The 27,844-nt window shown below is 39.5% G+C and overlaps 2 protein-coding genes across 3 annotated transcripts in view; both read right to left on the reverse strand.

Moving 5' to 3' along the window:
- The window catches only part of ca10b (carbonic anhydrase Xb), a 59,994-nt gene extending 55,155 nt beyond the window's left edge, over positions 1 to 4,839 (reverse strand). Inside the window, exons 1-2 of the mRNA XM_017722618.2 lie at positions 4,611 to 4,839; positions 1,157 to 1,231 (exon numbers count right to left, since the gene is read on the reverse strand). Coding sequence (XP_017578107.1) covers positions 1,157 to 1,231; positions 4,611 to 4,668 — 133 coding nt within the window. The 5' untranslated portion in view covers positions 4,669 to 4,839. The remainder of the gene's footprint in view (positions 1 to 1,156; positions 1,232 to 4,610) is intronic.
- A 4,190-nt stretch (positions 4,840 to 9,029) lies between these two features.
- Positions 9,030 to 27,844, reverse strand: part of itga3a (integrin, alpha 3a) — a 45,275-nt gene continuing 26,460 nt past the window's right edge. Inside the window, exons 10-26 of one of the 2 annotated variants that reach the window (XM_017722615.2) lie at positions 27,666 to 27,743; positions 27,241 to 27,308; positions 26,165 to 26,301; positions 25,347 to 25,493; positions 24,974 to 25,071; positions 24,482 to 24,650; positions 23,775 to 23,852; positions 23,582 to 23,661; positions 20,328 to 20,405; positions 19,938 to 20,040; positions 19,293 to 19,469; positions 18,644 to 18,757; positions 18,363 to 18,473; positions 16,583 to 16,678; positions 14,501 to 14,626; positions 12,607 to 12,753; positions 10,081 to 10,214 (exon numbers count right to left, since the gene is read on the reverse strand). In XM_017722615.2, coding sequence (XP_017578104.1) covers positions 12,643 to 12,753; positions 14,501 to 14,626; positions 16,583 to 16,678; positions 18,363 to 18,473; positions 18,644 to 18,757; positions 19,293 to 19,469; positions 19,938 to 20,040; positions 20,328 to 20,405; positions 23,582 to 23,661; positions 23,775 to 23,852; positions 24,482 to 24,650; positions 24,974 to 25,071; positions 25,347 to 25,493; positions 26,165 to 26,301; positions 27,241 to 27,308; positions 27,666 to 27,743 — 1,771 coding nt within the window. In that variant the 3' untranslated portion in view covers positions 10,081 to 10,214; positions 12,607 to 12,642. Of the gene's footprint in view, positions 10,215 to 12,606; positions 12,754 to 14,500; positions 14,627 to 16,582; positions 16,679 to 18,362; positions 18,474 to 18,643; positions 18,758 to 19,292; positions 19,470 to 19,937; positions 20,041 to 20,327; positions 20,406 to 23,581; positions 23,662 to 23,774; positions 23,853 to 24,481; positions 24,651 to 24,973; positions 25,072 to 25,346; positions 25,494 to 26,164; positions 26,302 to 27,240; positions 27,309 to 27,665; positions 27,744 to 27,844 lie in introns of both variants that reach the window. The other variant, XM_037544910.1, reaches the window with a different exon arrangement.

Below are 27,844 nucleotides of genomic sequence, written 5' to 3' on the forward strand. Positions count from 1 at the left end.
TAGAAAATGGATGGATGGGTTCTTCAGGGTTTAGAGGTTAGTAAAGAAAATGGTTCTATTTAGAACACAAACACTCGATGAACCCTTTGCAGGGTGTAATGGTTCTTCACATTGATAGAGAATGTGCTGTTCATGTTTCTCTAAAGCACACGGATTCCTGTATTGTTACAAGTTTGATATCACAACAATAAGAGAACCCTCTTGGTGCTGTATAGAACCCTTTTCAATAATCTTCTATACAGAACCAGATAACAGATTTTACAGCAAGAGTACTCTGAATGTTCTTGGTTCTACATAGAACCATTTCTACCAAAGAGCCCTTGAAGAACCATCTTTTGTTAGAGTTAAACTGCATCTATTTTTACACATATTTCCACAGTTAAAATAAGAATAACGACGCGACCAATCAGAGTTTTGTGGACCAGAAAAAGAGGAAATGAGGCGTAATTGATGTGATGAGATGACAACCCGATTCAGTGACATGACAGATTTTGTTTTAACAATAAAACAGAGTGACTTGCTAAGATAATGTTAGCTGGCGTTAGCATTAACGTTAGTCATTCAAAACTAGGCTGGCTAGCTCTTGTAGCAGCTCTTGTAACAGCTGTTCTGCATGTACAGAATCACGTCCACAATAACAACCATAATGTATTTATTTAAATATGTTTATTAAATATGTTGATTAAAAATAGTACAGAATGTCAGTAATCAACATTAGACAGCTAACATAATGTTGTCATGTTGTTTTCGTATCTATGTGTGATGTTTGGGGTGATGGTGGGCTCCAACCCCCCCCCCCCCCTCCCCCTCCACTTCTGAAAGCAAAACTCCACCCTGGAAGGCTCCAGACTCATTACCTCTCTGCAGCGCTTATGTAACTATGCTAATGGATGACTGTGTGGATTAATTTCATCAAATAAACATGAAGCTCTTTATGAGCTCCTGTGAAATAATCATCAGAAGCTTTTGGAGAGAAACACATGTGAGACGTGTGTGAAGATACATTTCAGCTGAAATATTCATCCAGACTGAGAGTGGCAGGATGGAGGAGCATGAATTATAAGCAACACTGAATTATGAGTGACAAAACATCAAAAACATCTGATTTACTTAGTTTACACAATTCACCACATCTGTCTCTTTCTCTCTCTCTCACCTGGAATAAAGGTTCCCTGCACTGCGTCTTTGTAAGCCCACCAACCATCGTGAAGCTTTGAGGAGACGGGCTGTGCTGCAGGAGAAAAAGAGATTAATAATCAACATAAACACTCCTCAAACTGCAACATCACAGCTTTAAAGCGACAGTTCAAACAAAACTCCAAACTCCCCCAAATCCCCACTTTACTCCAAATGTGGTCAATCAGCCAAGAGATGTTGGGTGCTTCTTTAGTTTTAGCAAAGGAGCTACGAGGCTAATGTAGCTAACGAGTAATGAAAGCTTATGTACACCAATTAGTATCAGGACTATTATATATATATATATATATATTTTTTTTTTTTTTTTTTTTTTATATATTTGCTTCTTCAATCTTAGTGAAATCAGATTCCCTATTTGCTACCAGTTGAAGTTGATAGGAACCAGACATCCACCGCTAAAAGCTCCCTCACAAAAAATTACTACATGAAATGGTTATGAATTCACTGCCTGATGACTGACAATGTTTTATGATAGTTTGAGAACTTAAACTCCATTCATGGTGGAGGGATACATGCAGGGCGCTGTGAGGCAAAATAGTCCCCAAAGAAAACATTATTTCAGATTTTCCACTACTTCCCATCATCAACATTCCATATAAACTCAGAAGACTCATGTGCGTTCACACCAAACACACATTTAAAAGCATGATTTACTGCAGAATTAAATATATAAACACACACATATGTGCTTCTATACTATCTGTACTCAGAGGTGCTGTTTCTTAATTAATGCTCCGCTCTGCTCGTGAATCGTAATTGGCTGGATGAGATGAAGCCAGATGCATTATGGATCTCCTGCGTGATGAAAAAGTAGGTCAGAGGCTGCAGAGCCGGGTTTTATTTCATTCCATTTTCATTACATCATCATTCCGCTCACCTCCTGCTTGCATCACTCCATCAAAAAAACCCAAAACCCCCAAATCCTCCCAAAAAACACACACTTTGATCTGCTGGCTGAGACTGACCACAACAAACAGAATACTAAACACACTGCACTTCGTCTGATCCCCCCAATCCCATGTTTCTCTATGGATGAATCAGTGTAGCATTAAATACAGAAGTTTCATTTAAACATACAGGCAGATGATATTAAATAAATACATTAAAAAATTAAATAAATGAATATTATATAATAAATAAAATTATCTGCTTTGCATTAAACAGACCAAATGAACCAATGTAAAGTAACATCGTTCAGCTTTCTATTCATCTTCATTTTTGAACTTTGATTATTAGAATTGTCACAACCATTTGGTGGTGACGTTTCTCTAGATATTGATGGTCTAGATGAAAAAACAACACAATGTACCTTGAAGCCCTGTATAAACACTTCCTTCAGCCACACCGCTGCTATCAGGTGTATAAAATTAAGCACACAGCCTTGCAGTCTTGATAGACAAACACTGGCAGTAGAGGGTTGCGCTGAAGAACTCAGTGATTTAAACATGGTACTGTTTAAACCTCACGGATGCCACGTCTGCCACAGTCAGTTTAATAGGTTTTTGTCCTGCTAGAGCTGCCCCAGACAACTGTAAGAACTGTTACTGTGAAATGGAGCAACAACAGCTCAGCCATGAATCAGTAAACTGTTAAAGTTTAAAAACAGAGGGTATAAAAATTATATATATATCTCGCTCTGCTACATTAGTGATCTCTGATCGAGCAGCTCTGCAGTGGAGGTTTAGTTCCCCATCAGAAATCTGCTGTCTAGCTGTAAGTAAAGTAGGTTTAATAATATTCATCCTCATCTGTCTCTTTCAGCAGCCGCACAACGACAGCAGTAATCACATCTGAGACTAATGCATCCAAGGAGTTCATGCTTCCAGATCACAACAAGTTAACTGAAGCAGCCTTTATGACAGATGATGCCTGTTAGAATAAACATTAATAAACATGTATGTAGGGTTATGTCAGTTGTCATGACTTAAGCTTATGTAGGTGCCATGTAGCTTTATAAACAGAACCCAACAATAAAGTGTCAAACTGTATTCAGTGCACAGATTTCAGTCTGTAAAGAATGAAAATGAACACATTGGCATGATCATGAAGAGACACAAGTAGAGTTTACTTTAGAGCAGAACAACAAACACTGAGCACGAAGAAAACAAGCATGACTGACATCAACAAACAGAACTCAAACACACGAAGAGATGCGGGACTGATATTTAGACCAGGAATGCATGAGGAGCTCTTACAGGAGACCAAACAGCTGAAATAGGAGGAGCAACTAACAAGACACAGGTGTAGAGAGTAATGAGAAAGTGGGACATGGAGCTTAAACCTAAACAAATGTCACAGCACAGAGCTGACACAGGACAACTGCAACCACACAGCTGAATAATATTAGCTTATATTTCTTTAGGTAGATGATCAAATCACCCTCTATATAAATTTGTGCAATGTAAACTTTGCCACACCCAAATAGCCTTCACCCCACCCATTCAGTCTATAGCAGTTTAGCTCCACCCATTCAGCCTACAGCAGTTTAGCTCCACCCATTCAGCCTACAGCAGTTTGGCTGCACCCATTCAACCTACAACACCTTAGCCCCAACTATTCAGCCTACAGCAGTTTAGCTCCACCCATTCAGCCTATAGCAGTTTAGCTCCACCCATTCAGCCTACAGCAATTTAGCCCCACCCATTCAGCCTACAGCAATTTAGCCCCACCCATTCAGCCTACAGCAATTTAGTCCAACCTATTTAGCTTATAGTAATTTAGTATCTACATTAAATTCATATTCATCTTTTTAACTCAACATCAACATTACCATCACATGATCTTTACATTAACTAAAAATGAACTCTACATAAACACCACATTAAATGTTTCCTCCACATTAACTCTACAAGTTGAATCCAAGTTAACTCTAACTCTAAATTAACTCCACATTAAATCCATATCACTTCTACATTACCACTCCATTAACTCCACATTAATTGTCCATACATTCATTAATTCCAAATGAACTCCACATCACCTTCGCATTAACTGTAAATGAACCCCACATTAGCAGTGCAGATTGAGTCAGTGTTCTTCACTGTGTTGGACCTGCAGGACTGTCAGCGACAGTTTGCCTGAATGTGGTGAAACGTGATGCTAATAGAAGAGAGAATCAGAGTCTAACGCTCAGAGGAATTAAACTCTTTCAGGAGAGACTGGAGCTTCACGCCATCTGCACAGTGGCTTTCACAATCCAGAACCAGAGGAACATTAATAAACCCATTCGGAACACTAATACACTCACCAGGCATATTAATAAACTCATCAGAAATATTAATAAACTCATCAGAAATATTAATAAACCCTTAGAAACATTAATAAACTTACCAGGAATATTAATAAACCCATCAGGAACGTTAATAAAGAAGACAGAGAGGATGGTAAACTCTGACTAGCAGAGCTTCACTCACCTTCAGAGATGATGATGCTGATGTGGAAGATGAGGATAATTTCACAGAGATGCTGCATCCTCCGCTCAGTCCATCTCAGCGCTGCAGAGTGAGAGGAGGAAGAAGAAGAGGATGATGATGAGGAGGAAGAGGAGTTTCGTCCAGCCTGCTGCTACCCATCCAAACCGGACAGACCAGGCAGCTCTCTGAACCTGCAGCGCCGTCACAGCTCTCTCTCTCTCAAGCTCATGCCTAGAGGAAGTGCTGATTTTTCAAACACACTATCAGCAGAGGGCGCTGATCTGCACAGCAGTTCTCACAGCAAAAGACAGAGGGCGCCAAACACTGATTCTGCTCAGTCTCAGAGACGTGAAGGATCTGGAATTATGTGTGTACAACCCACTTTCCAAAAAAGTTGGGACGCTGTGCAAAATGTAAATAAAAACAAAATGCAATGATGTGCAAATCATTTAAACACTATATTTCATTGAAAATAGTATAAAGGTGACATAGCAAATGTTGAAACTGAGGAATTTGATTGTTTTTTTTTTAAAATAGGTCAGTAACATGATTGGGTATAAAGAGCATCTCAGAGAGGCTTTCAGAAGTAAAGATGAGGAGGGGTTCACTACTCTATGAAAGACTGCATCAAATAGTGCAACAATTCAAGAACAACATTTCCCAACATAAAATAACAATGAACTTTAGCCTTTCATCATCTGCAGTACATAATAACATTAAAAGATTCAGAGAATCTGGAGAAATCTCTGTATGTAAAGGACCATGATCTTTGGGCCCTCAGGCAGCACTGCAGTAAAAACAGACATGATTCTGTAGTGGAAATCACTACACGGGTTCAGAAACACTTCTGAAAACCACTGTCTGTGAAAACAGTTCATCACTGCATCCACAAATGAAAGTTAAAATTCTAAAACGCAAAGAAGAAACCAAATATAAACAAGATCCAGAAACGCTGCCAGCTTTTCTGGGCCCAAACTCATTTAAAATGGACTGAGAGGAAGTTGAAAAGTGTCTTGTGGGTCGACGAATCAACATTTAAAATTCTTTTGGAAATCATGGATGCTGTGTCCTCCGATAAGCTGAGACAACTCAGCTTTATATCAGTGTACAGTCCAAAAGCCAGTGTTCATGATCGTATAGGGGGGCGTTAGTGCACATGGCATGGGTGACATGCACATCTGTGAAGGCACCATTAATGCTGAATGATATATACATGTTTTGGCAACATATGCTGACATCTAGACAACATCTTTTTCAGGGAAGGCTTTAATCATTTCAGCAAGACAATGTCAAACCACATTCTGCATGTATTACACCAGCACTGCTCCATATTAAAAGAGTCCCAGTGCTAATCTGACCTGCCTGCAGTCCAGACCTGTCACCACTGATACCATTTGGTCTATGAAATGAAAAATATAATAAATGAGCCCATGAACTGTCAAACAAGAACAGGAAACATTTCACTTTCTAAACTACAGCATTGTCTCCTCAGTTCCCAAACACCTACAGAATGTTGTTAAAAAAAAGAACAGGTAAAACACAATGGTAAACACATTGGACCCCCGTCCCAATGTGATGGAACATGTTGGCATCAAACTCAAAAGGGGCAAATATTTTTCAAAAAACAATAACATTTCTCAGTTTCAATATTTGATATGTTGTCTTTGCACTATTTTCCTTTAAAAACATGGCTCACATGACTTGCATATCTATATTCTATCTTTATCGACATTTTGCACAGCATCCCAACTTTTTTTGGAAATGGGATTGTAACTGTATGATAGGAGAGATTATACATGTGTAATGATGCAAGGTACCCCTTAGCACATTACCACTATGAATGACTGTATACATACTTACCTGTTTTAACATGCACTGCTCATACTCACCTTCAGGTCCTAAAAGGAGTACTGATTGTGACTCCTGGGCTTTTACTTACCTGGGCGAGTCCACCCTCTGTAGTAGAGGAGGGGAGTGAGAACCTGTAAATACAAAGAGAAATGTGAATTGTGTGAACACTGTAAATAATGGTGATTGATTACTGTTTCTATCACCTTGTATTTTGACTGCCACATATAATATTGTGCCATATTCATTTCAACATGTAAATAGGAAATGTATGGTTTATTTTCCTAACAGTGGGGGGAATGGAATAGCTTGGGGGAGGAGCTACCTGTATATATACAGCTCTGTAACCACAGTTTGGGGTTCTTCCCTTATGGTAGCAGTGCTAGGCTACACCTGTTTTGTAAGGGTTATTTGCATGACTAGACTTATGTGACTTTGCAGTCATAGTCTAATTACCTTGATTGAGGTTGTGGGGTTTTTTTGTTTTTGTTTTTAAAGCACGCTTGTAAATACACCGTTATGGCAAAATAAAAGGTGACAGGTTAAAAAGAACTTCTCTACTCCTGCTCTTTTTTTTTCAGCGTCTAGCTGCTTGCCCTACACTACCCATACTTTTTTATTCTTTTGGGGTAATTGTGGCCATGCTTTATCACATCATAGGATTTCACAGGAAAGCTGGATAATTTAAGATGAAAAATTACAGCTGTTTAACAGTCTCTAACTCTCTTCTCATCGGTCAGGCTTTCATTATCAATTAACAATTCATTAAATATTCTGTAAAATCCTGCTGTGAATTATTCCGTAATGATGAAAAATTCAGTATCTTCTGTGAATTATTTGGATGTCACTAATTATTTAGTAACTACTTTGAATTATTCAGTATCTACTGTAAGTAATACAGTATCTACTGATTATTCAGTAATTGTGATTTTATTCTGTAGAAACAATTTAAGGGGTTAAATTTGGGGGTCTGGGTGGGTTTGTCCTTGTGAGAAATCCTGCTGTGTGATGATCTCCAATCAAAATCACTGAATAAATAAAGAGACTGATTGATGTATATTTATAAATTATTGGGTTTATTTTAACACACTGTTCACAAAAGGACAACAAGGGCAGATTTTCAGATAAGAATTGATGAACAATAAATCCATAAAAAAAAGAAGATAAAACTTTCAATGTGTAAACTTCAGTCTTTGCAATTACAAAATCTCTGAAATATAAAAATAAATCACTATAAAACACTGATCTCGTTTGCTAATTCTGCAGTTCTACACTGTGTACATCATTACTAAAATCTATAATAATTAAATCAGTGATTTTTACACTATAAATGATTAACTCTGTGATCTGGCAGTGCTGCTGCACTCAGGCAGGTGCTGTTTGACATCATAGATTCATTTAAATATTTAAACGTCTCCCTCATTCACAAAAATCACAGAACAGCAGTGATGTTTCACAGCTGAAGCCAAAAAAAGCCAAATCCCCCTGAGCTGAACATCTACAGCGTGAACAGAAGACCAGCTGGACACGGATGAAACACTGAGCAGTGAATTAAACTCTTGGGATTTGGCCGATTTCGGAGGTCAAAGTTTAGTAAACAAATGAGGCCTTTAATCTACTACACACAAAAAATAATCACATTCCTACATTCCTAATTATAAACAACCTGAAAAATGAAGCAGTCAGTCCTGTGTTCATTGCCACGTTACAGAGAGACACCTTAGCGCAAATAAACTATTAAACTTTGCTAAAAAACGAACTGTACAGCAAAATCATCAATATGTCACCCGAGTAAGGTGGAGGAGGTGATGCTGTATCAGTGCTGCCCCCTGCTGGAGTCACCTTACACTTTATAAACACACATACTGATCATAACGAGCAGAATACCCATCACAGCGACATCTGCTACTATTTACTTGTAAGTGCTAAATTATCAATCGCAAACGATCCTCGAATACAGAGTCCATCAGCAGCTGCAGCGTCTACAGCCAGTATAGCCAGCTGCAGAATTGCAGGACAGGCCACACATCTGGCTAAACATCTGTAACATAACTCCCAGTAAAGCAGAGGCTAACGCAGAACTACATTCCATATTTCCTGTAAATTCACTCAAGTTTGTTGTGGTTTGACTAGCTGAACTTTATAACGTCTTAAGATTAGCAGGAGACAGTGCGGCAATGTCAGAGAACTTGTAGAGAGAACTCCCACTCTGCAATGTCTTCCAGGTTTCTCAGACGCTAGATGGCGCTCACGAGTGAGTCCAAAATGAATGGGTTGATATGGAGCATTTGAGCAAAAACAAAAAATGCTTCAACATTTTTAATGTAAAAAATGGATTCATTTCCTGAACAGCATAAAACATTTTTAACACTGCTGTTATATTTTTACTTTTAAACTTGAGATATAGAAGTTTAAAACAGTGCCTCATGTACGTCCTTTAAGTCAGTGAGCACAAACATCCAATGAGCTGCTCTGCTCGCCAATCATCACGCACTAGCAGTAAAGCCCGCCCTCCTGCTGCCCAAAACCCGTTTGCTGTAGAAAAAAGGAAATATAGAGGTGTTTTTTTTCTTTTTTTGTGAAATACATCCTTTTACTTTCTAAACAGTTGCTCTGGTTGAGTGATTAGAAAAAATTGCAACTTTTTGTTTTTAGCCACTGAGCCATTCACTCCCATTCATTGAGGACTGGTTTTGATATAACGGGGGAAATAGGAAGCAGCCAGGCTCCTCATAAACCAGCTCTTGCAATGTTAGCTAGCTAATGTCAGTTAATAATGTTAATGCTAGCCAACTAAACACCGTGTTCTGTCTGGTTAAACTGATGGACAACTTTTAATTCTAGCATTAGCTAGCTGAACACAGTATTATGTCCTGTTATTGTAATGGAAAGACAATGTTATCTAATAATGCTAATGTTAGCTCATAATGGTAACATTCACAAGCTAAACACAGTGTTTAATCCTCTTAATGTAACCTAGAGTCATTGTTAGCTAATAACCATAGCATTACCTAGCTGAACTGTTTTCTGCTTTGCTAATGTGATGGACAGCTAATGCTAACTAAAAACGGTAACATTAAACAGCTAAACATAGCATGTCCGAAGCTTTAGCCAGTTAACGTTAGTATTAGTAGACTCAATTAGCATAAACACTGCAGTGAAATTTAATAATCATAATCAGCAGATTAACTTCGTACCTGTAGCACAAAAATTGTGGAAGAGTTTAACTTCTTTATGCAGATTTGTGGAGCAACTTTCAACCAATCAAACCTCATGTGACCATGTAAACTATAATAAACGTATCCAAGGAATGTAATTCTGCCACTTTCCTAAATCAGACAAGCTCCTGTTCTATGAAAATTCACAGATTCCTGCTGTGGTGGTCTGTCTTGTTTGGAGTCAAGCTGCTGCTACACAATCAGTCAGTTTCTATATTTGAGTTGACGTTAAATCAGAGTTGGGCTGATGGTGAGCATTTCTGCTCCACATTGTAATTAAACCCTTTAATTGATGAATATTTAATTAAGGATGACTGTGAACTCTGGGGACGCTGCAGCTGACGTTGGACTGAGCTGATCCGGTACCGAGTGGTCAGTAGTTTTGTTGAGTTTCGGTCCAGTTGGTGATCCAGTGCTTCTTGTTGTGTTGCTGGATGAGGAAGCCCTGACTGAGGCTGTAACGCTCCTCTTTACAAACCCGCACGCCGTGATATTTCGACATTCTCCTGAAGTAAACAGCCCGTCTGAAGAACCCACACTAGAACACACAGAAACACAACAGGGAGAACAAATCAGAGAGAACAGTACAACAGCAGAACAGCAGAGCAGCAATACATCAGAACATTAGAACAGCAGAGCAGCAGAAGAACACTAAAGAAGTTTGAATATCTGTAATAGTCCACACACATTCATAACCCAGCTATAATACATCATAACATTCATAATATATCCATAACACATCTATAATACATTAATAACACATCTATAACATTCCGCGCACAAGCATAACACAACTATATAACAAACAAACAACGCATAACCCATAACCTTAACAAATGAATAAAATCTAAAAATTGCTTTTGGTAAATAGGCTATCTGTACAGTTTATCATGCATATATATATGACGCTGCATTGTCATGAACATTTCTAGCAGTAAAATCCTGTTTGTAACCAGGACTCTGCTTTATAAGCTGGTTAATGATGTTTATAACAGTGTTATTAACTGAATAAACCCCCATGTCTCACAATGTAAGCTGATCATAACACTCATCGGTGTAATTAATGCTTGTGTGTTATAAAGTCTCCTTAAAACAAAGTGTTACTGATTTGAGGGAAAGTTGGACCGTCTGGCCGGAAACTGAACTCCAGAACCACAGAGGAGGTTTTAGAGAAAGAAGAACGCTGCACTGAACTGTAGGAAATGTACGTGTTAGTCTAGAATCTAGAACCTAGAACAGTTCTTCAGAGCATATGCAGACAGAACCTACAGATCAGCAGCAACAGCAGAGACTAAAAGAGGAAGTATGAAAAACCGAAGAGGAAGGTTCTGCTGTGGTTCTCGGAGGAAAAGATCAGCATCAGAAGTATGGGTACAGATCACTTTAGCTCACAACAGCTCTTTAACGGCTTTCCAAGAAAAGTTTCACTGACAAATAAATACAAAAAACATGCTGTTTTGAAGGAAAATGTGCCCAAATGACTTGCTCTGCAAAGGTTCTGTTAGCTTAAAGCAGCTCTGTGCTAATGCTTAGCATATATATATATATATATATATATATAGCTTTAAATACAAAAATATGCTAGCATCATATTGTTAGCATAAAGCAGCCCTGTGCTAATGCTTAGCGTATATTTCACTTCAACCATCTGTTTTATTGGCATAATACTGTTATCATTTAAGAGCTACATGTGAATCCTTTGGGTTTATTTTTATTCAACTAGTTGGTTTGTAAATTAGCAAAAGCAGCTACATGCTAACACTTTGGGTATATTTAGCTTCAACTAAGGTTTTTTCACTCTGAATTGAGCTGAAGTTGGGGCAGTCATGGGCTGGAGGTTAGGGATCCAGCCTCATGATCGGAAGGTCACCGGTTTGATCCCCAGAGCCTGACTGAGGTGTCCTTGAGCAAGACACCTAACCCCCAACTGCTCCCCAGGTGCTGCGGATTGGGCTGCCCACCGCTCCGGGCAAGTGTGCTCACTGCCCCCTGGTATGTGTGTGCTCACTAGTGTGTATGTGGTGTTTCACTTCACAGATGGGTTAAATGCGGAGGTGAAATTTCCCCATTGTGGGACTAATAAGGGTCACTTAATCTTAATCATACATAACAGGCAGTTTATCATTCATTACAGTGGTTGTGTTGTTAGTCTTGTTAGCATTAAGCGGCTGATATAGAACAATCCTTTATGTACATTTCACTTTAGCCAGTTGTTTTGTTAGCAAGATATTGTCCAAAGTAGCTACGTGCTAATTATTTGGGTATATTTGGCTTCAGCCATAGCTGCTATGTTAGCATTATATTGTTAGCATAGAACTCAGCCTAGAACTGTATTTTTATCTTCATCAATTTCATATAGAGTATCTTCCTTGAATAAAGTGCAGACTTTTAGTTAATATGTGAGATTTTCTTTTGGAAGCTGTTAGAAGCCCATATTAAAACACTTTTGGTCCAAATGTACTTTAAACCCTTAAGTGGCCCCAAAGTTTTATTATACACGTTTATAATGTAAGAACAGCTCAGCCGGTTTGCACTGAAGTCCCTGTACTTACTCAATATTAAGCCTCGGTGTGTAATAAGACTGAGATTTTAAGGGGTTAAACACCTGAATGGTTTGAGTGCTAATCTGTGACATCACAACAGGGAAGAAAGTGGGCGTGGCCTACGGCTTTATTCCTACTGTCACTAATATCGGCAAAAATTTGCTATGAATGTGACACTGATTTCCTCTAAATAAACACGATTGTTGAGTATTTGAAATAATTTAAAAAACATGATTGTTTGTTAAAGTGGGTTTAAAGGTGAGCTGTCCCCAAACTTCCGATGCTCAGAGATCATTCTGGAGCACCCAGTGCAGAATGAAGGAGAGGCAGAGTTGGAGAGTGAAGCAGGTTAGCCAGCTTTGATCCGTGTTACTTCACTCGGTTTACCGAGAGTTCGTTAACACTCGTGTGGAACCTCGGTCCTCATTCGTCCTCCGTTAGTCGGTCGGTTTCAGACGGCTGAACCTTCATCTCCGCTTTCTGAGCCTTCGCCTCGTACAGCTCCCGTGTACTCGCCCTCCGGAAAAACCCGCACTGAGGATTCAGACATAACCAATCAGACATGGAGAACACAGTTCTGGAATCAAAGCGGTGCTCACTGGCGCCCCCTGCCAGAGCCGGTTTACGAGGAGTCTGGCTGCTTCCTATTTCTTGCTGTTATATCAAAAACAGGAAGGCTAATCAGCAGAGGGTGCCCACAAGCGAGTCCTAAATGAACGGGAGTGAAAGACTAAAAATGTAAAGTTAAAATAGTTTCTAATCTTTTACCCAGAATGTTTTCTTTCATTTAATGAAGTAAAAGGATGAATTTCACTAAAACTCACCTGTATTGTTCCTTTTTTCTACAGCAAACGGATTTTGGGCAGCAGAAGGCGGGCTTTACTGCTAGAGCGTGATGATTGGCGAGTGGAGCAGCTTATTGGCTGTTCGTGCTAACTGACATCATGGACATACATGCGGCGCTGCGTTAACCATCTATAAATCTCTTAAAAAGCTCTTAAAAATGTAACAGCGGTGTTAAAATATTTTATGCTCTTCAGGAAATGAATGCATTCTTTTACATTAAAAATGCTGAAGCATTTATAAACTATGATTTTGCTCAAATGCTCCATATCAACACGTTCATTTTGGACTCACTCGGGAGCGCCCTCTAGCGTGTGAGAAACCCGGAAGACATTGCAGAGTGGGAATTCTCCTCTCTACAAGTTCTCTGCCCCTGTGCACCTCACTGAGGCCCACATCAGCAGTGACCCAAAATCACTTGTTTTGATGGTGTTCAGACTGAGTTTAAATATGTTTATTAATTCTAATTCTTATTGAGCTGCACTGTGTTTGTACTGAGCTGTTGTAGATCAGCTAACATTCCTAACATTCCAAATTGTTCCCAATGTTCCTCCCTCTGTCAGGCAAAAAGAAAAACTCCTGGTTTGATTAATGTAAACATGGTTCATTGAAATAGTTCAACATTGATATTTTATCAGTCATTGGCTGGAGGTTAAGGAACCAGCCTCATGACCGAAAGGTTGCCGGTTCGATCCCCAGAGCCGACAGCACATGACATGAGGTGACACCTAACCCCCAACTGCTCCCCAGGCGCTGCGGATTGGGATGCCCACCGCTCCGGGCAAGTGTGCTCACTGCCCCCTAGTGTGCTCTCTAGAGTGTATGTGGTGTTTCACTTCATGGATGGGTTAAATGCGGAGGTGAAATTTCCCCATTGTGGGACTAATAAGGGTCACTTAATCTTAATCGTATCAATTTCTTATCAGTTTCCTCTGTGCTGATGAGCTGCCAGGCAGTCTGGACTGAGCGCTGGGTGGACGAAGTAAAGGTAACTGAGATACACAGGAAGACGACTCAGCCAGTTAGCCAGTCTAAGGCTCCGTTTACACAGCAGGTTCCAATGACTGACAGCAACACAATGTGTTCAAGTTCACCGTAAATAGGGTGTGTTATTCTGCCGCGACCACTTCTTTGGTTTGTATCTGGAGGTAGCCCAGTCTGGAGCTAACTTAGTGGGCTACCTCCAGACTAGTGATAATTGGTGGGGTACAAACGTCCTTTACTGGTTAGCTACATTAGCCTCGTAGCTCCAGTGCTATAAGTCAAGCTAACTTCCCACACCAAATGACTCAGCTAACTGGTTTCGGTAGGGCAGCGAGGAGAACTGGGTGAATCATTTGTGGCAGAATTATATGTTTTGAATAAGTGAGATGTATTATATTGTAGTTATATTGATATAAGGTATGGGTTATATTGTGCTTTTTTAGCTGAAGCTCACTTTCCACAGCAGGAGGATGATGAGTCCCAGCAGGACGACTCCGGCCAGCACTGACACGATGATGATCCACAGAGGAACTTCATACAGCACCTCCGTCTGGCCTGCAGGGGTCACGATCACAGTGAACTGACCAAAGGAGAAGAAGAAAAAACGTTCAGTTACTGTCCACCTCTGGCAAAAGGGCAATCCAAAAAACAAGGTTGAGTACAAAAACAGAGTAGACCAAAACACAAAGTAAAAAACAGGTAACCAGAATCCAAAGGGCAAGGCAAAAATCACAGTCCAGGTAAACAGGCAAAAGGTCATACACAAACAAGGGACACGGCAATCAGGAGAAACACTCAGTACTGTTCATGAGAGAAACAATACTTCGCAGCTAACCTATGTTTAAGCCCAGGCTTATAAACTATTCTATGCTGCACATGAGACAAACTAGTGCAAGTGACATGAATCAGTTATCAGCTGAATGAGAACGCTGATAGGTGCATGACTGATCGTCACCGGTCACATCATCTCCCTCATGTTCCTGGGAAATGACGTTCACAACACTGGAGGAGTCCATCCGAGGCATGACAAAGAACCCTTTCATGATGCAGAGAACCACTTATTACTACAAATGGTTCTTTGTGTGTTCATGGTTCTACATAGAATTTTCTTTCTTTCTTTTTTCTTCACTAAAGAACCCTTGAATAGCCCTCTTTTAAGCATGTACACACTTATCAGCAGAAAGGCTGATTTGTATACTAACACAGTACAATTAGATTATGATTCTTTAGGAAACAATTCAGTGAATCATCTCACATTTCATCAGTTGATTCAATATGAATCAAAACTGTAGTAAAATATAAAAACTGAGATTTTAGGTTTTAATATTTGAAAACAATCTTATTTTTGCTAAAAAATTATAATTTTAAATAATTATTATTATTATTTTTATTATTATTATTAACCATATTATTGATTTTTAAACGATCTATTAACACCTTTAGATCAATACTGTTTATAATCTTGTGAATATTAGAGGCTTCATAAACATCAAAACTGTCAAAAAACAAGAAAACTTCCCTCTCATTTCTAACAACTGACCAAAGCCTAATTTTATTTATAGTCAGTTATCTACAACCTTCAAAAGACATTTTTCCTCTCTAAATTGTTCCCAAAGTGTGATTAGTTAATTCACTTCCTAATGATGTTGGTAGTTAATGTAATGTGTAAGGTCTTAAGTTCAGCTCCTTAAGTCCTGACCAATGGAACAGCAGCTCAGCTGTATCTAAATAGATTCTTCAGAAAGAACAAACCTGATTGGACAATTTTCTATTGGACATTTTTAAGATTTTAACCCTTTTGTTTCCAAACAGAACTTCTTCTTCTTCTTTCAGCTGCTCCCTTTAGGGGTCGCCACAGCGGATCATCTGCCTCCATCTTGCCCTATCCATTGCCTCCTCTACTTTCACACCAAACATCTCCATGTCCACCTTCACTACATCCATAAACCTTCTCAGAACTTAATGAAATAAAAGTTTCAATTATGAATCTGTTAAATAAAATTGAAAATTACAGATGAGCATTTTTTCATTTTATAGAAATTATTAAAAGTTCCCTGAAGATCTAATCTTTTTAAAAAGACTACGTCTATACAGAAGCATGAACACTCAAATAACCAATTGTATGACTAAAGGGTTATCTGCATTGTGAAATTGTTCTTCAGATTAATGGAGAATGTTTTGTATATGGTTCAATATGGAACCATTTTGAAAGGGATTCTATTTAGCGCCAAAAAGGGTTCTTCTGTTGTTACAAGCTTGACATAATAACCTTTTATATACAGCATATTCTCCATCGATCTGATTAACCCTTTCATCATGCCAAGAACCACTTAATCATGCAAATGGTTCTTTGAGTTTTTATGGTTCTATATAGAACCACTGTCTATAAAGAACACTCAAAAACATTTTTATTAAGAGTCCAAAAGACTCTGAGTTCTGATAAACTGTGATTTCAGCCCCCGAATGTGTCTCTAAAAGGCTGTTCTCGGTTCCGAGTGATGAGGAACATACAGAACAGGACTGTTAAAGTTCTGACCGTCACTGATGTGTTGTCCATCCTGATGGCGGGTTTATCAGTGATCAGCTGCAGCGTGGCCTGACCTGTGATCCGTGTTTCTGAATCTTTGTAATCCTGTGGAGAACATGCAAAACCTCCATCACTCTCCACTCACCAACTTAATAACTTAGCAATCACAGCACTGAATAACTTTATATACTTTAGTTAATTATTTATTTATTTGAGATAAACTGTGGTAGTTTATATGAGTATTGAGTTTATATGAGTATTGAATCTGAAGATTCAAGAACATTTTAACACATTTTAACACAAATCATATCAGAATGAACAATCATACTGAAACTGAAAATCATTGTATTTCTGTGCAGCTGCTAACACATCAAAGAGCAAAGCTAATGCTGTATTAGTTTTTGAGTATGTTATAACTAGTCATTTATAATAATTCAAATGTCCTAAATTCAAATACTAGAACACTTAACCAAGCAGATACTACTACATTTAAATTAGATACTAGAACACTCGGCCAATTAGATACAAGAACAGTCAATCAGATACTAGAACACCTAGCCAATCAGATACAAGAACATTATCAGATACTGGAACACTCAGCCAATCAGACACTATAACATTCAATTAAATACTAGAACACTCAGCCAATCAGATACAAGAACACTCAACTAATCAGATACTAGAACACTCAGCCAATCAGATACTAGAACACTCAGCCAATCAGATACTAGAACACTCAGCCAATCAGATACTAGAACACTCAGCCAATCAGATATTACAGCACTCAGTCAGTCAGATGCTAGAACACTCAGCCAATTAGATACGGAACCATATCTATATCCGTTTCCTTACTGAGTGCTAAGAGCTCCCCCTGGTGGAGAATCTTCAGTCTGCTAAATGTGAGAGAGTGAGTCTAGCTGTGTTTCCATGCTATTTAGTGCCTCATAGCGGTACCTGACTGACAGTCGCATGCAGCCATGGAAATCTTGCCATGGTGACAGCATCACCGCTGAAATCAGATGATCATTAGCGGCGAGTTTAGCAGTGTTAACATTTATTAAAATCAGATTAAGGCAGGCAGACGCTCTGAATTTTGAACATGCACTGTTATTTAAAACTGGCTGCCTGGACTGACACCTTCAGCGTCCACAGCTCCCAGAAATCAACAGCCGGTTTGTTACACCAACATGGACGAAGGCAAAAGTTGCCGCTCCATTAAAACCAGGGGAATATCTGGTTTGCTGCCAACTGTCTGTTGCCATAATATAAACACAGCATTAGTGAGTTATAATCCATGACCAGCAGCTGCTACACATACACAAATTTGAGTTTTCAAAAATGAAATGAGCAACTCAGCTATATTAACAGTGAATCAGTACAGCATGAATCCACATTGTAAACACTGTAAGCAAACACTGTGAAGTCTGTCTTCACTGTAAACATTATAATCACTGTAAATACACCATACATACTGTAAATACTGTAAATAGTAAACACTATAAATACAATTAACAAACACCATTAACACTGCAAACACTGTACACTGTAAAAACTAAACACTAAACACTGTCAACACTAAACCCTGTGTATACAGTAAACAGTGAACACTGAACACTGCAAAGAAAAACTGTGAACATTGAACACTAAAAGCAATTTGAGTTATGACCAGCATGAAAAGTGCTATATAAATAAAAATGATGATGATGATTATTATTATTACTATTATTATTATTATTATTATTATTAAAACACTGTAAAAACTGTAAGCACTGTGCAGTGAGTGTGTGACCTCCAGCATGGTGCTGTTCCACAGTCGTGCTCGGACTCTGAGCTTGGCAGGGTTTGTCATGTTGTTTAGCGGGCAGCTGAACGTCTGGCACTTCGCTCCTGACCCGCAGCTCTGCAGGACAGACAGACCCACTTATTTATTTAATTTCACTTCATTTTATTCACTCTCTGTCAAGGTTGCTGCTCCATCAGAGCACAAAACCTGCTGGAGAAATCTCCAGCCTTGCTCTGTCGCCTAGCAACTAAATAAAGAGAAATCTGGAGGATGAGTGATGCACTGACCAGCTGGACGTTCCTCCTGCGGGCACTCTGCAGGTTCAGAGAGGCTTGAGGTTCTGGATGGACAATAACAGAGCTTTCATCTCTCTTCCTGCGAACGGAGTTACGCTCAGAAACCTGCAAGTGGCACAGTGAACACAGCTTAGAGCCCAGATCAACGTCCTGAGTTTCAGCCTCACCACCTATTTCAATGGTTTTATGGACCAAAAACACACAGTTTATTTTACATGATCATTTCCCATATATTTATCCCTCAAACGACGTGGTTTCAATGTTCTGCCTTGAAGAATCATGTACGTCAATAAGCTAGGTGTGAATTTTGGGTACAGTGGGAATTTTGAGTGATGTGGATGAATTTTGGATATAGTGTGAATTTTGTGTAGTGGGAATTTTAATTGCATTCAATGAATTTTCAATGTAGTGGGAATTTTAAGTGAAGTGGGTTTGCAAAGTGCAAACCACTTTTGAGCAAAGTGGATATTTTGGATGTAGCTGGGGATTTTGAATGTAGTGGATTAATTTGGGGTGTAGTGGGAATTTTGAATGTAGTAAAAATTGAGTTTAAGAAGGAAATTCCAACTGACTGCTGCCTGTTTGGTGGTGTGTTTCAGCCTTCAGTAAATGATAAATAAAGATCTAAGCAATGTCTCACGGTGTAGTGTAGGGGGTTTATGATGTCTCCTTTCGGACTGCAGACAGACTCTGAAGTTCCTGACATTTGGATCTCCACCAAATACAGCAGCCACTTCTCATTCTCCACCTGAGAGGGCCAATCGAAGACAACCTGAAGGAAACCCAGTGAGCCCAGCGGCTTCCCTTCCATGTTCACCTGCACGCACACAAACAATCTGATTAAGTACGTCGATCTGATACATTGTCAGTATTATTTAATCTTATTCAGTCTGATTCAGTGTAATTGTGATTCAGTCTGATTCAGTGTAATTGTGATTCAGTCTGATTCAGTGTTATTGTGATTCAGTCTGATTCAATGTTATTATAATTCAGTCTCATTCAGTATCAATGTGGTTAATTCTGATTCAGTGTCATTGTGATTTAGTCTGATTCAGTGTCATTGTGATTCAGTGTTATTGTGATTCTGTTTGATTCTGTGTTATTGTGATTCATTCTGATTCAGTGTCATTGTGATTTAGTCTGATTCAGTGTCATTGTGATTCAGTGTTATTGTGATTCAGTTTGATTCTGTGTTATTGTGATTCATTCTGATTCAGTGTCATTGTGATTTAGTGTGTCAGGTACTGATACTTTATCATGTATTGGTTCATTCCCGGTAACTCACTGCAAAGTTAAACTCGACAGGGCTGCCGATGTCTGAGGTGCTCTTCATTGCTGACTCCCCCACCACCTCCCCACTGAACTCAACCCGCAGGTCTGTAGGCTGGCTGAGGAGGGAAAACATTGCGAGTGTTCAGAAACCTCACAATCAAGACTGAACAGCCCTACACTCTCTCAAACACTGCATATAACATTACATGTATGTATAACATAACATGGACTTTGTTCGGCTGATTGTTCAGAAATGTTCAGCTACATTTGGTGTAAACAGGAGGGATCAGACTTTTGGTGTAACTTTCGCTTTACTTCTCTAGCTTGAATAAGAACTGTGAATTTCCGAATATGGACAGTACCAAAAAATCACCAGGATTAAGTACTAAAATGTGAAACTTACACATTTAATAAAGTCTGCAGTGTGTATTCCACCATCAGCACTTTGGTGAGAGGCTTTAGATCGTTCTGAATGCTGAATCTGCTCAGAGAAAATTAAACAGCACAATTAAACACTTAATAAAACAATATCAGTCACTGTCTACATCCAGACTGGGTGGAGACACAGAATACAGTAAAGGCAGTTACAGAATAAAAGCCTGACCTCAGATTATAGATACTGTTCTCAAGTCCTCAGTGCACCCTGAGCAAACTCAACCTTGCGAGCTTTCAGGCTCACATACTTTGATCGCTGCTCTGCCAGTCATGGTTTAACCCACCAATTACAGATTCTGTCACACTGTCTGTCACTCATCTGTGATGTCTGTGATGAGTGCTGTGTGTGTTTGTCTGTTTTGTCTGCAATTATATCATATTGTTCACCGAAGCCAGGTGAACGTTGGCTCCACAAGAAGGCCAGTCCCATTTCTTAATTTGACCCTTGCCCCTTGTTTCTGAAGGTCACCTTACCCCTTGGAACTGAGTTATAAGAGATTGTGGTCGAAAACTTCCCTTCAATTATTTATTATTCCCCACACCTAATTCTTCATTCATTTGAAGCTAAGGTCAGCTATTCACCAGCTTCTTGTTCGAATTTCATTCCATTTACCACTTAAGGTGGAATGGTAAACTTCAAGTAGGGGACCATAAACCATTAAACCATAAACCAAACTATGGTAATACAGAGGTTATCATAATTTTTGCACAGCCATCTCAACAGTTTTTCTTTTTTATCTCACAATACTCAAACTGAAAGGGCCATGTAGCCCCAACACCTTACCCCTCTAACACAAGAACTGGGACAGGTTCTATAAGGGACTGTTAAATTGGTAAAGAACTTCAAAATAATGTAAAAGTTCTACAAAGAACCACAAGTGTTAGAAAAGTAATAACACAGTCTACACATTATTAATGCTTTATTAATACTTTATTAGTTTCTAGATTTCTGGGCTTGTTTAGTCTTAGTAAGGCTGGTATATCAACATTCGTCCTCACATCACAGCTTCCTGTCTCCAACTGAACTACATTCACTGCAGATCATCTGGAAGGTCTGCAGTTTGACTTCACTCCTACCTACAATGCTCTCCTCTGTCAGAACTATGTAGAACCTTTGCTTCTTGCTCAGTTCTGCTCTGTAAGCCTCAGATGAATTAGATGTTCCAGAGAAGTGGAACAATTAATGTTAGGGGTGCAGTGTCTGTGTCATGTGACGACATCATGCAGAATGATTTGCCTTTTTATTCAATTATTCATTTTTACTTGTTTTGTTTGTATTCATAAGTTACAACTCTAATGATGAGTTTAAAAACAATGTTATTCTACTTCAGGGTTCAGAAATGGCCTGTAGCTCTGCACAGATGTGACCAAATGAACAAACTAGTTTCCCTAGTTAAATCCATTTCCTTTCATATTTCCCTCTTCTTTCAGTCCCGTTCTGTTCCTGCTCTAGTCTTACAGGAGTTCACACACTTTCTCTCTTACCATTTTATCATTACTTCTCACTGCAATCTCAGTCTTTGCTAGCTTGATACATAATCACCCTTTACAGTTAATGTTACTACTGGATTTTACATCTTACATGAACTACAGTTTGAGCTGTCCTTAAACAATGCCTGTGCAAAATTCAGACATACTCAGTAGAAGTAGTGATCCATTTGGAAGGGGGATTCATTCATCTAATTTTTATTTCATTTGGTCTTGTTCATTCTGTGTGTTTTTAGCTCATGATTCAAAGATCCATTGTTAACAAGCTTTTCTTGGCTTTTGTATTTAAGTTATTATTGCTTGTTATTATTGTTTCCCCCTGCAGAGGCTGGTATGTGCTGGGTTGGGCAGACCAGTGGATGTCTATCTAAGGACAACTGCACTTCTGTAGAGGGGAGATGGTTGGTTGATTGTTGAGCAAATGTATTTTGAAGGAAACTGCTGCTTCCTCAAAGTTCATAGTATATTCTGTAGTTTTTTTTGTTTGTTTATTTTTATTTTCTTAACATTTTGTTAATTTCTGGGCACCTATGACTAATTATAGACCCTTGCACTGAATGTGCTATTGTGGTTTGCCATCGCTTTATCTTACAACTCACAACCTTGTCAGAGCATATCTACCCTCATCTGCAAGCAAGGTGTGACAGATGGTGGCAGCAGTGGGATTCGAACCCACGCCTCCGCAGAGACTTTCTCTCTCTGAATCTCAAACTGAGTGTGTCTGAGCCCCAAAGCGGCCAGTTTTCTGCTCACTGTATGGCGCACTTCACTTAATCAGTGCAGCTACTGCAGATTATTAAAATAAGAAATACAGGTAACACTTTATTTGGATGGTACACTAGGTGTTCTGCAAATGCTCAGTTTATCTTTAAGTAACATTTAGCTAAATATCCATCCAATAAAACAGAACTTCAAGTTCAGTTTGAAAGAATTTATTAAATCTATGCAAAACTCTAAACCTAACTCTAACCTTACCTCAAGGTAAAACCTACACCTACTCTTAACCCTAACCATAACTATAGCCATACTGTTGTTGATCATCAACAACAAGTATCACCAGAAAGTTTGTTACTGATTTAGGTATCTGTACAGCATCTATAGGGGACCATCCAAAAAAAGTGTGACTGAAATAAAAACTCTTCTTTAAAAACTGTTATAAAGTCCAGAACTTTTCATAATGATCATTATTTTTTAACCCACTTCCCACATCCCTGGACTGCTCCACTCTGATGTCAACAGCATTTATAAATAATAAAATTTTCATCAGTCTTGGAACTTTCCTGAGAAGTTCCTGAAATGTGATCTAACACTTTGGATGAGTTTACAGATCACATTTCTGAGCAGGTCATCAGTAATCTGGGCCAGGCTGACATTCAGCTCAGGTGGGAGATTGCTATGGTATCTCAGGTAGTTGCTCATGTGTTGCTAGATGGTTGCTGTGCGACTATGATTTAAACTGTCTGTTCTACAGTTTCTCATTAGGCTTGATGAATAACCGACTCTAAATGTAGGTATTGTGATATAAACTGAGTCTGTTCTACAGTTTCTCATTAGGCTGAATGGATAACTGACTCTAAATGATGGTATAGTGATATAAAGTGAGTTTGTTCTGCAGTTTCTCATTAGGCTGAATGAATAAGTGACTCTAAATGTGGGTTCTGTGATATAGACTGGGTCGTTTTAAGTGCTGGGTGTGGTGCTGTGAGAGTGGATCTGGGTTAGAGACAGACTGACGTTGAGAGCTGCAGGATCACTTCAATCTCTCGAGTATCCAGACTGATTCCTGGTGTCTCAAAGATGATCCCAAACTCCTTCTGTTAAACACATAGAATAGCAGAACACGCTCAGACTTCAGCAGAGTTTATAAGAGGAATTAATTTTATTGCCAGTGTGAGAGTAGAACAGAGTGTGTAGGGTGGTCCGGTACCCTCTGATTACTCCTGAAGGGATCTCCCAGCTCACATAACACAGCAATACCTTCTAGACTACACTGTACAGCAGCACTCTGCAGAGAGAGAGAGAGAGAGAGAGAGAGAGAGAGAGAGAGAGAGAGAGAGAGAGAGAGAGAGAGAGAGAGAGAGATGATTAAAATGGACTTCAGCATGAATGGGCAGGGCTAAACTGCTATAGGCTCAATGAGTGGAGCTAAACTGGTGTAGGATGAGTGGGAGGGGCTAAACTATTGTAGGCTGAATGGGTGGAGCTAAACTGCTGTAGGCTGAATGGGCAGGGCTAACTGCTGTAGGCTGGCTGGGTAGAGCTAATTAATACTCTATGACCCTATAAGCCTATATCCCTGAACTCTGTAACCTTTACCCCTAAACCCTATACCCTATAACCCTTTACTCCCTAAATCCCAAACCTTATACCCTGCTACCTCAACACATAACACCTTCTAACCCTAAACCACTTTATTCCACTCTCTGTATCTGTAACCATAAAACCCTTACCACTTTACCCCAGACCCTATTTCCTATATCCTACATACCTAAAAGCCCACTCAATAACCCTTAAACCCTAACCGTCCACTCAATACACCATAAACTCTAAACCCTAATCGCCCTCTCAATAACCCTTAAACCCTAAACCTTATGCCCTTCGCCCCTACCCCCTGTCCCCAACTCCGTTCCTCACCTCGGTTCTGACGGCCGAGTACTGCAGTGAAGGTGGGATGGTGATGTTCAGGATGGTGTTGTAAGCGTCCTCCGCTAATCTCCCCGCAGACGGAACGTTGGAGACATTCACCAGCACAGTGACCTTTTTCACTTCAGAGTTGAACAGCAGCACCTGATGATCACCCTGACTACACACATACACAGGTACACACGGACACACACACAGTTACACACAGACGCACACACAAACACAGATGCAGATACACACATACACACAGTTACACACGGACACAGACACATACAGACAGACACCCACAAACACACACACACACACACACACACACACACACACACACACACACACACACACACACACACGCACACAAACAAAGACACACACAGGAGATGTTCATTTTGGGTTCTGCTGTTGGTGACGAGGGTTAAATCAGCAGAACTCAGAGCTGCAATTAGTTAGAGCTGTTCGTGTTTATGTTTATGAGACGGTCCTTACGCTGGGAGGAGCTCCTGCTGACCACTGGCAAACGTGGCGGTCATCTGTAAGTTACTCTCACACTTGTTGTCGGGTCCACATTCTTTCTTAAAGTGAATCTAAAGAGATGAAGAGGCCAGTGAACGCTGAAGACCTGGACACTGTCCACTACTGGTCACCAAGCAATAGTTTCATCAATAACTATCATATCAGCTTTATTAGAATGCTGTTCTGGATGTTCTACAGCATCTCTGTCATTGTGAGCATCAGCATTGAACTATTTTATGTTTATCTGGAACATTGTTAATCTCTTTGAGAATATTGATTATACTGTACTTTTCTGATCAGTAAGTGGTCAGCAGGGTGGGTGCTGTGGTCAGAGTGTGTTACTCACTTCTGCTCTGTCTGTCAGCGCCTCCCCCTGGCTGATGACAGGGAAAGCATCCAGATTCTGCAGCTGCTGCTGAGAGTCTGGCTGAGGCTCGAAGAGAGAAATGTTTAGCGAGAACACGAGCGGCGCCACCTTGTTCCGGATCGGATTCTGCAGGAAAATCACACTATATTAACCCTGAGAGTACACTGGGAAAAAGTGATAGTTCACCAAAAATTCCAGTTTATATATTTGACCCACCACTAAACACCTCCATTCACCCCCACAACCCCCCACCACTAAATACACTCCTTCACCCCTCAACACCCCACCACTAAACTATGTTCCCAGCATTCTATGATTCCAGGGTACTATGTTCCCAGGGTTCTATTTTTCCATGGTTCTACATTTTCTGGGTTCTATGTCTCCATTATCCAGTGTTCCAAGTTACTTATTTTCCCAGTATCCTATGTTCCCATGGTGCCATTTTTCAGGGGTTCTATGTTCTCAAGGTCCTATTTTCCCAGGGTGCCATTTTTCCAAAGTTCTATATTTCCAGGGTCATGTTTACCCAGATTCCCATGTTTCCAGGGTCCTATGTCCTAATGTTCTAACTATAATCCCTTTATTCTGCAGTAATATTGTATGTTGGCTGATTTTGTTGGAAAAGTAATGACCCTTAATTTTTAGCTTAATTGTTTTGTTTACCTAATGTTCACGCAAACACTGACCTCACCGACACTTTAGCCCAGAGGCTTCTCCTGCCCACACTGAGGTCTGTCCAGCCTGAGTACAAAGCAAACACAGTGTATGTGCAGTGAAGTGTAGTGTGTGACCCTCACCATCAGCCTGAGCTTTAGTGTCTGACAGGATGGCATGGACAGGGATCCGGTGTAGGTGTCCTTGTTGGTGTCAAGGAACTGGACTCGGCTGCGCGTGGAGCGCTGGAGCAGATCAGCATCCACCGTAAATGCAACCTCTAAAAACATCAGCAGCACTTCAGATTACAATCTAATCCCTGATCACTTCATAGCCAGCAGTGTTTATTGTATATCTATTTTTTGTAATCTGAAGTTTTAACTTTAGATTCTGTAGGTCTCTGAACTTCAGGCACTCGAGCTTCACAGCAGTGGAGATAATAAGAAGTAGAACTGTGACTGTTAGAGCTTGACCTTCGGTTCCAGCCATACGCCTCAACACTCAGCCAAAAAAAAAGCCCATCTTTGAAATAATGCTATTTTCTGTTAGCACCCCTGTGGGATTCTTATACCATGTTAGCGCTAAACTAACACTGGTGTGTCAGTGTTACAGTGACTCTTTCAGTAAAGAGCCCTGAAATCGAGCTGCTGCCACTGTTTAACATTCCTAACAACTAACTGGAACACTGATTAGACTACGAATCATATTCACAGTCAGTTATCTAGAACCTCCAGAAGGTGTTTTTTTCTCTCTAAAATGGTCTCATAGCGTGATGATTAATTTACTTCCTGATTGCGTTGGTAGTTAATCATAAACATGTAAAGTCTTCAGTCCAGCTCCTTAAGTCCTGAACAATGAGAGAGGAGCTGTATCTGCATAAATTGTACAGAGCGAACAATCCTGATAGGACAATTTTCTGCTGGGTGTTTGAAGAATTTACCCCTTTTGTTTAAAATAAAATTACAGACACATATTAGTTTAACTTCTCAGACTCTCTCTGACACCTGGGAGGAACCGAGGGATCTTCATTGATTTAAACCTCAATGGATAAAATCATGTTTTAATGAAATTTAGAACGATGCAGTGAAATAGTGAAACATTTAAATTACGAATGATAAAATGTAAATGTGGGATGGACCAGTGAGGGAGTGTTAGCGGCTGAATGTTCAGTCAGTGGACAGAATTCAGAGTAAATATAAACGTAAACAGGTGAACTTACTGATGTCTTTTTTGAGGTTTTGATCTCCGGTACTGACTGTGTAGGAAAAACACACCTTCACCTCAATACTGCAACACAAACAAACAAAGCACTCAGTTAATGGTACAGTAATAATATAGTAATGAAATGAATTAAGTTTTAATAAAATCAACATTAGGCATGTCTATTATTCAGTGGTAATAAAAGTCTAAAATCAGAGATGTTTTAACAAGAAAATTCTGAAAATCATTATTTAAATCATTTTGGTGTTTTGTTTACTATAATTTTATTCTACTTCATATGAATAAAATGATGATTTATAATGTTTGTCTACATTTTGTAAAATCACTTTATTGATTCTTTAATATAAACTATACATTCTTTATATAAACACAGCAGTTATTAATGTTGTTGAAGTGGTGAATTAAAGTGACAGTTCAGCCCACCAGGAGTCGCAGTCATCTGAATTCACAATCTGCGGTGTCACTGTGAAGGTTTTCTGCAGGTGGATCACAGGACGAGCTCTGAAAACAAAACAGGACCAAAACAAATCTCACAGAAATACAGTCATTAATAAATTCATCAGCACTGAGATTCTGTACAAACAGGGAAAACAAATGAGTCT

The sequence above is a fragment of the Pygocentrus nattereri genome, chromosome 14, assembly GCF_015220715.1.
Source record: "Pygocentrus nattereri isolate fPygNat1 chromosome 14, fPygNat1.pri, whole genome shotgun sequence".
In the NCBI taxonomy this organism is placed as follows: domain Eukaryota; kingdom Metazoa; phylum Chordata; class Actinopteri; order Characiformes; family Serrasalmidae; genus Pygocentrus; species Pygocentrus nattereri.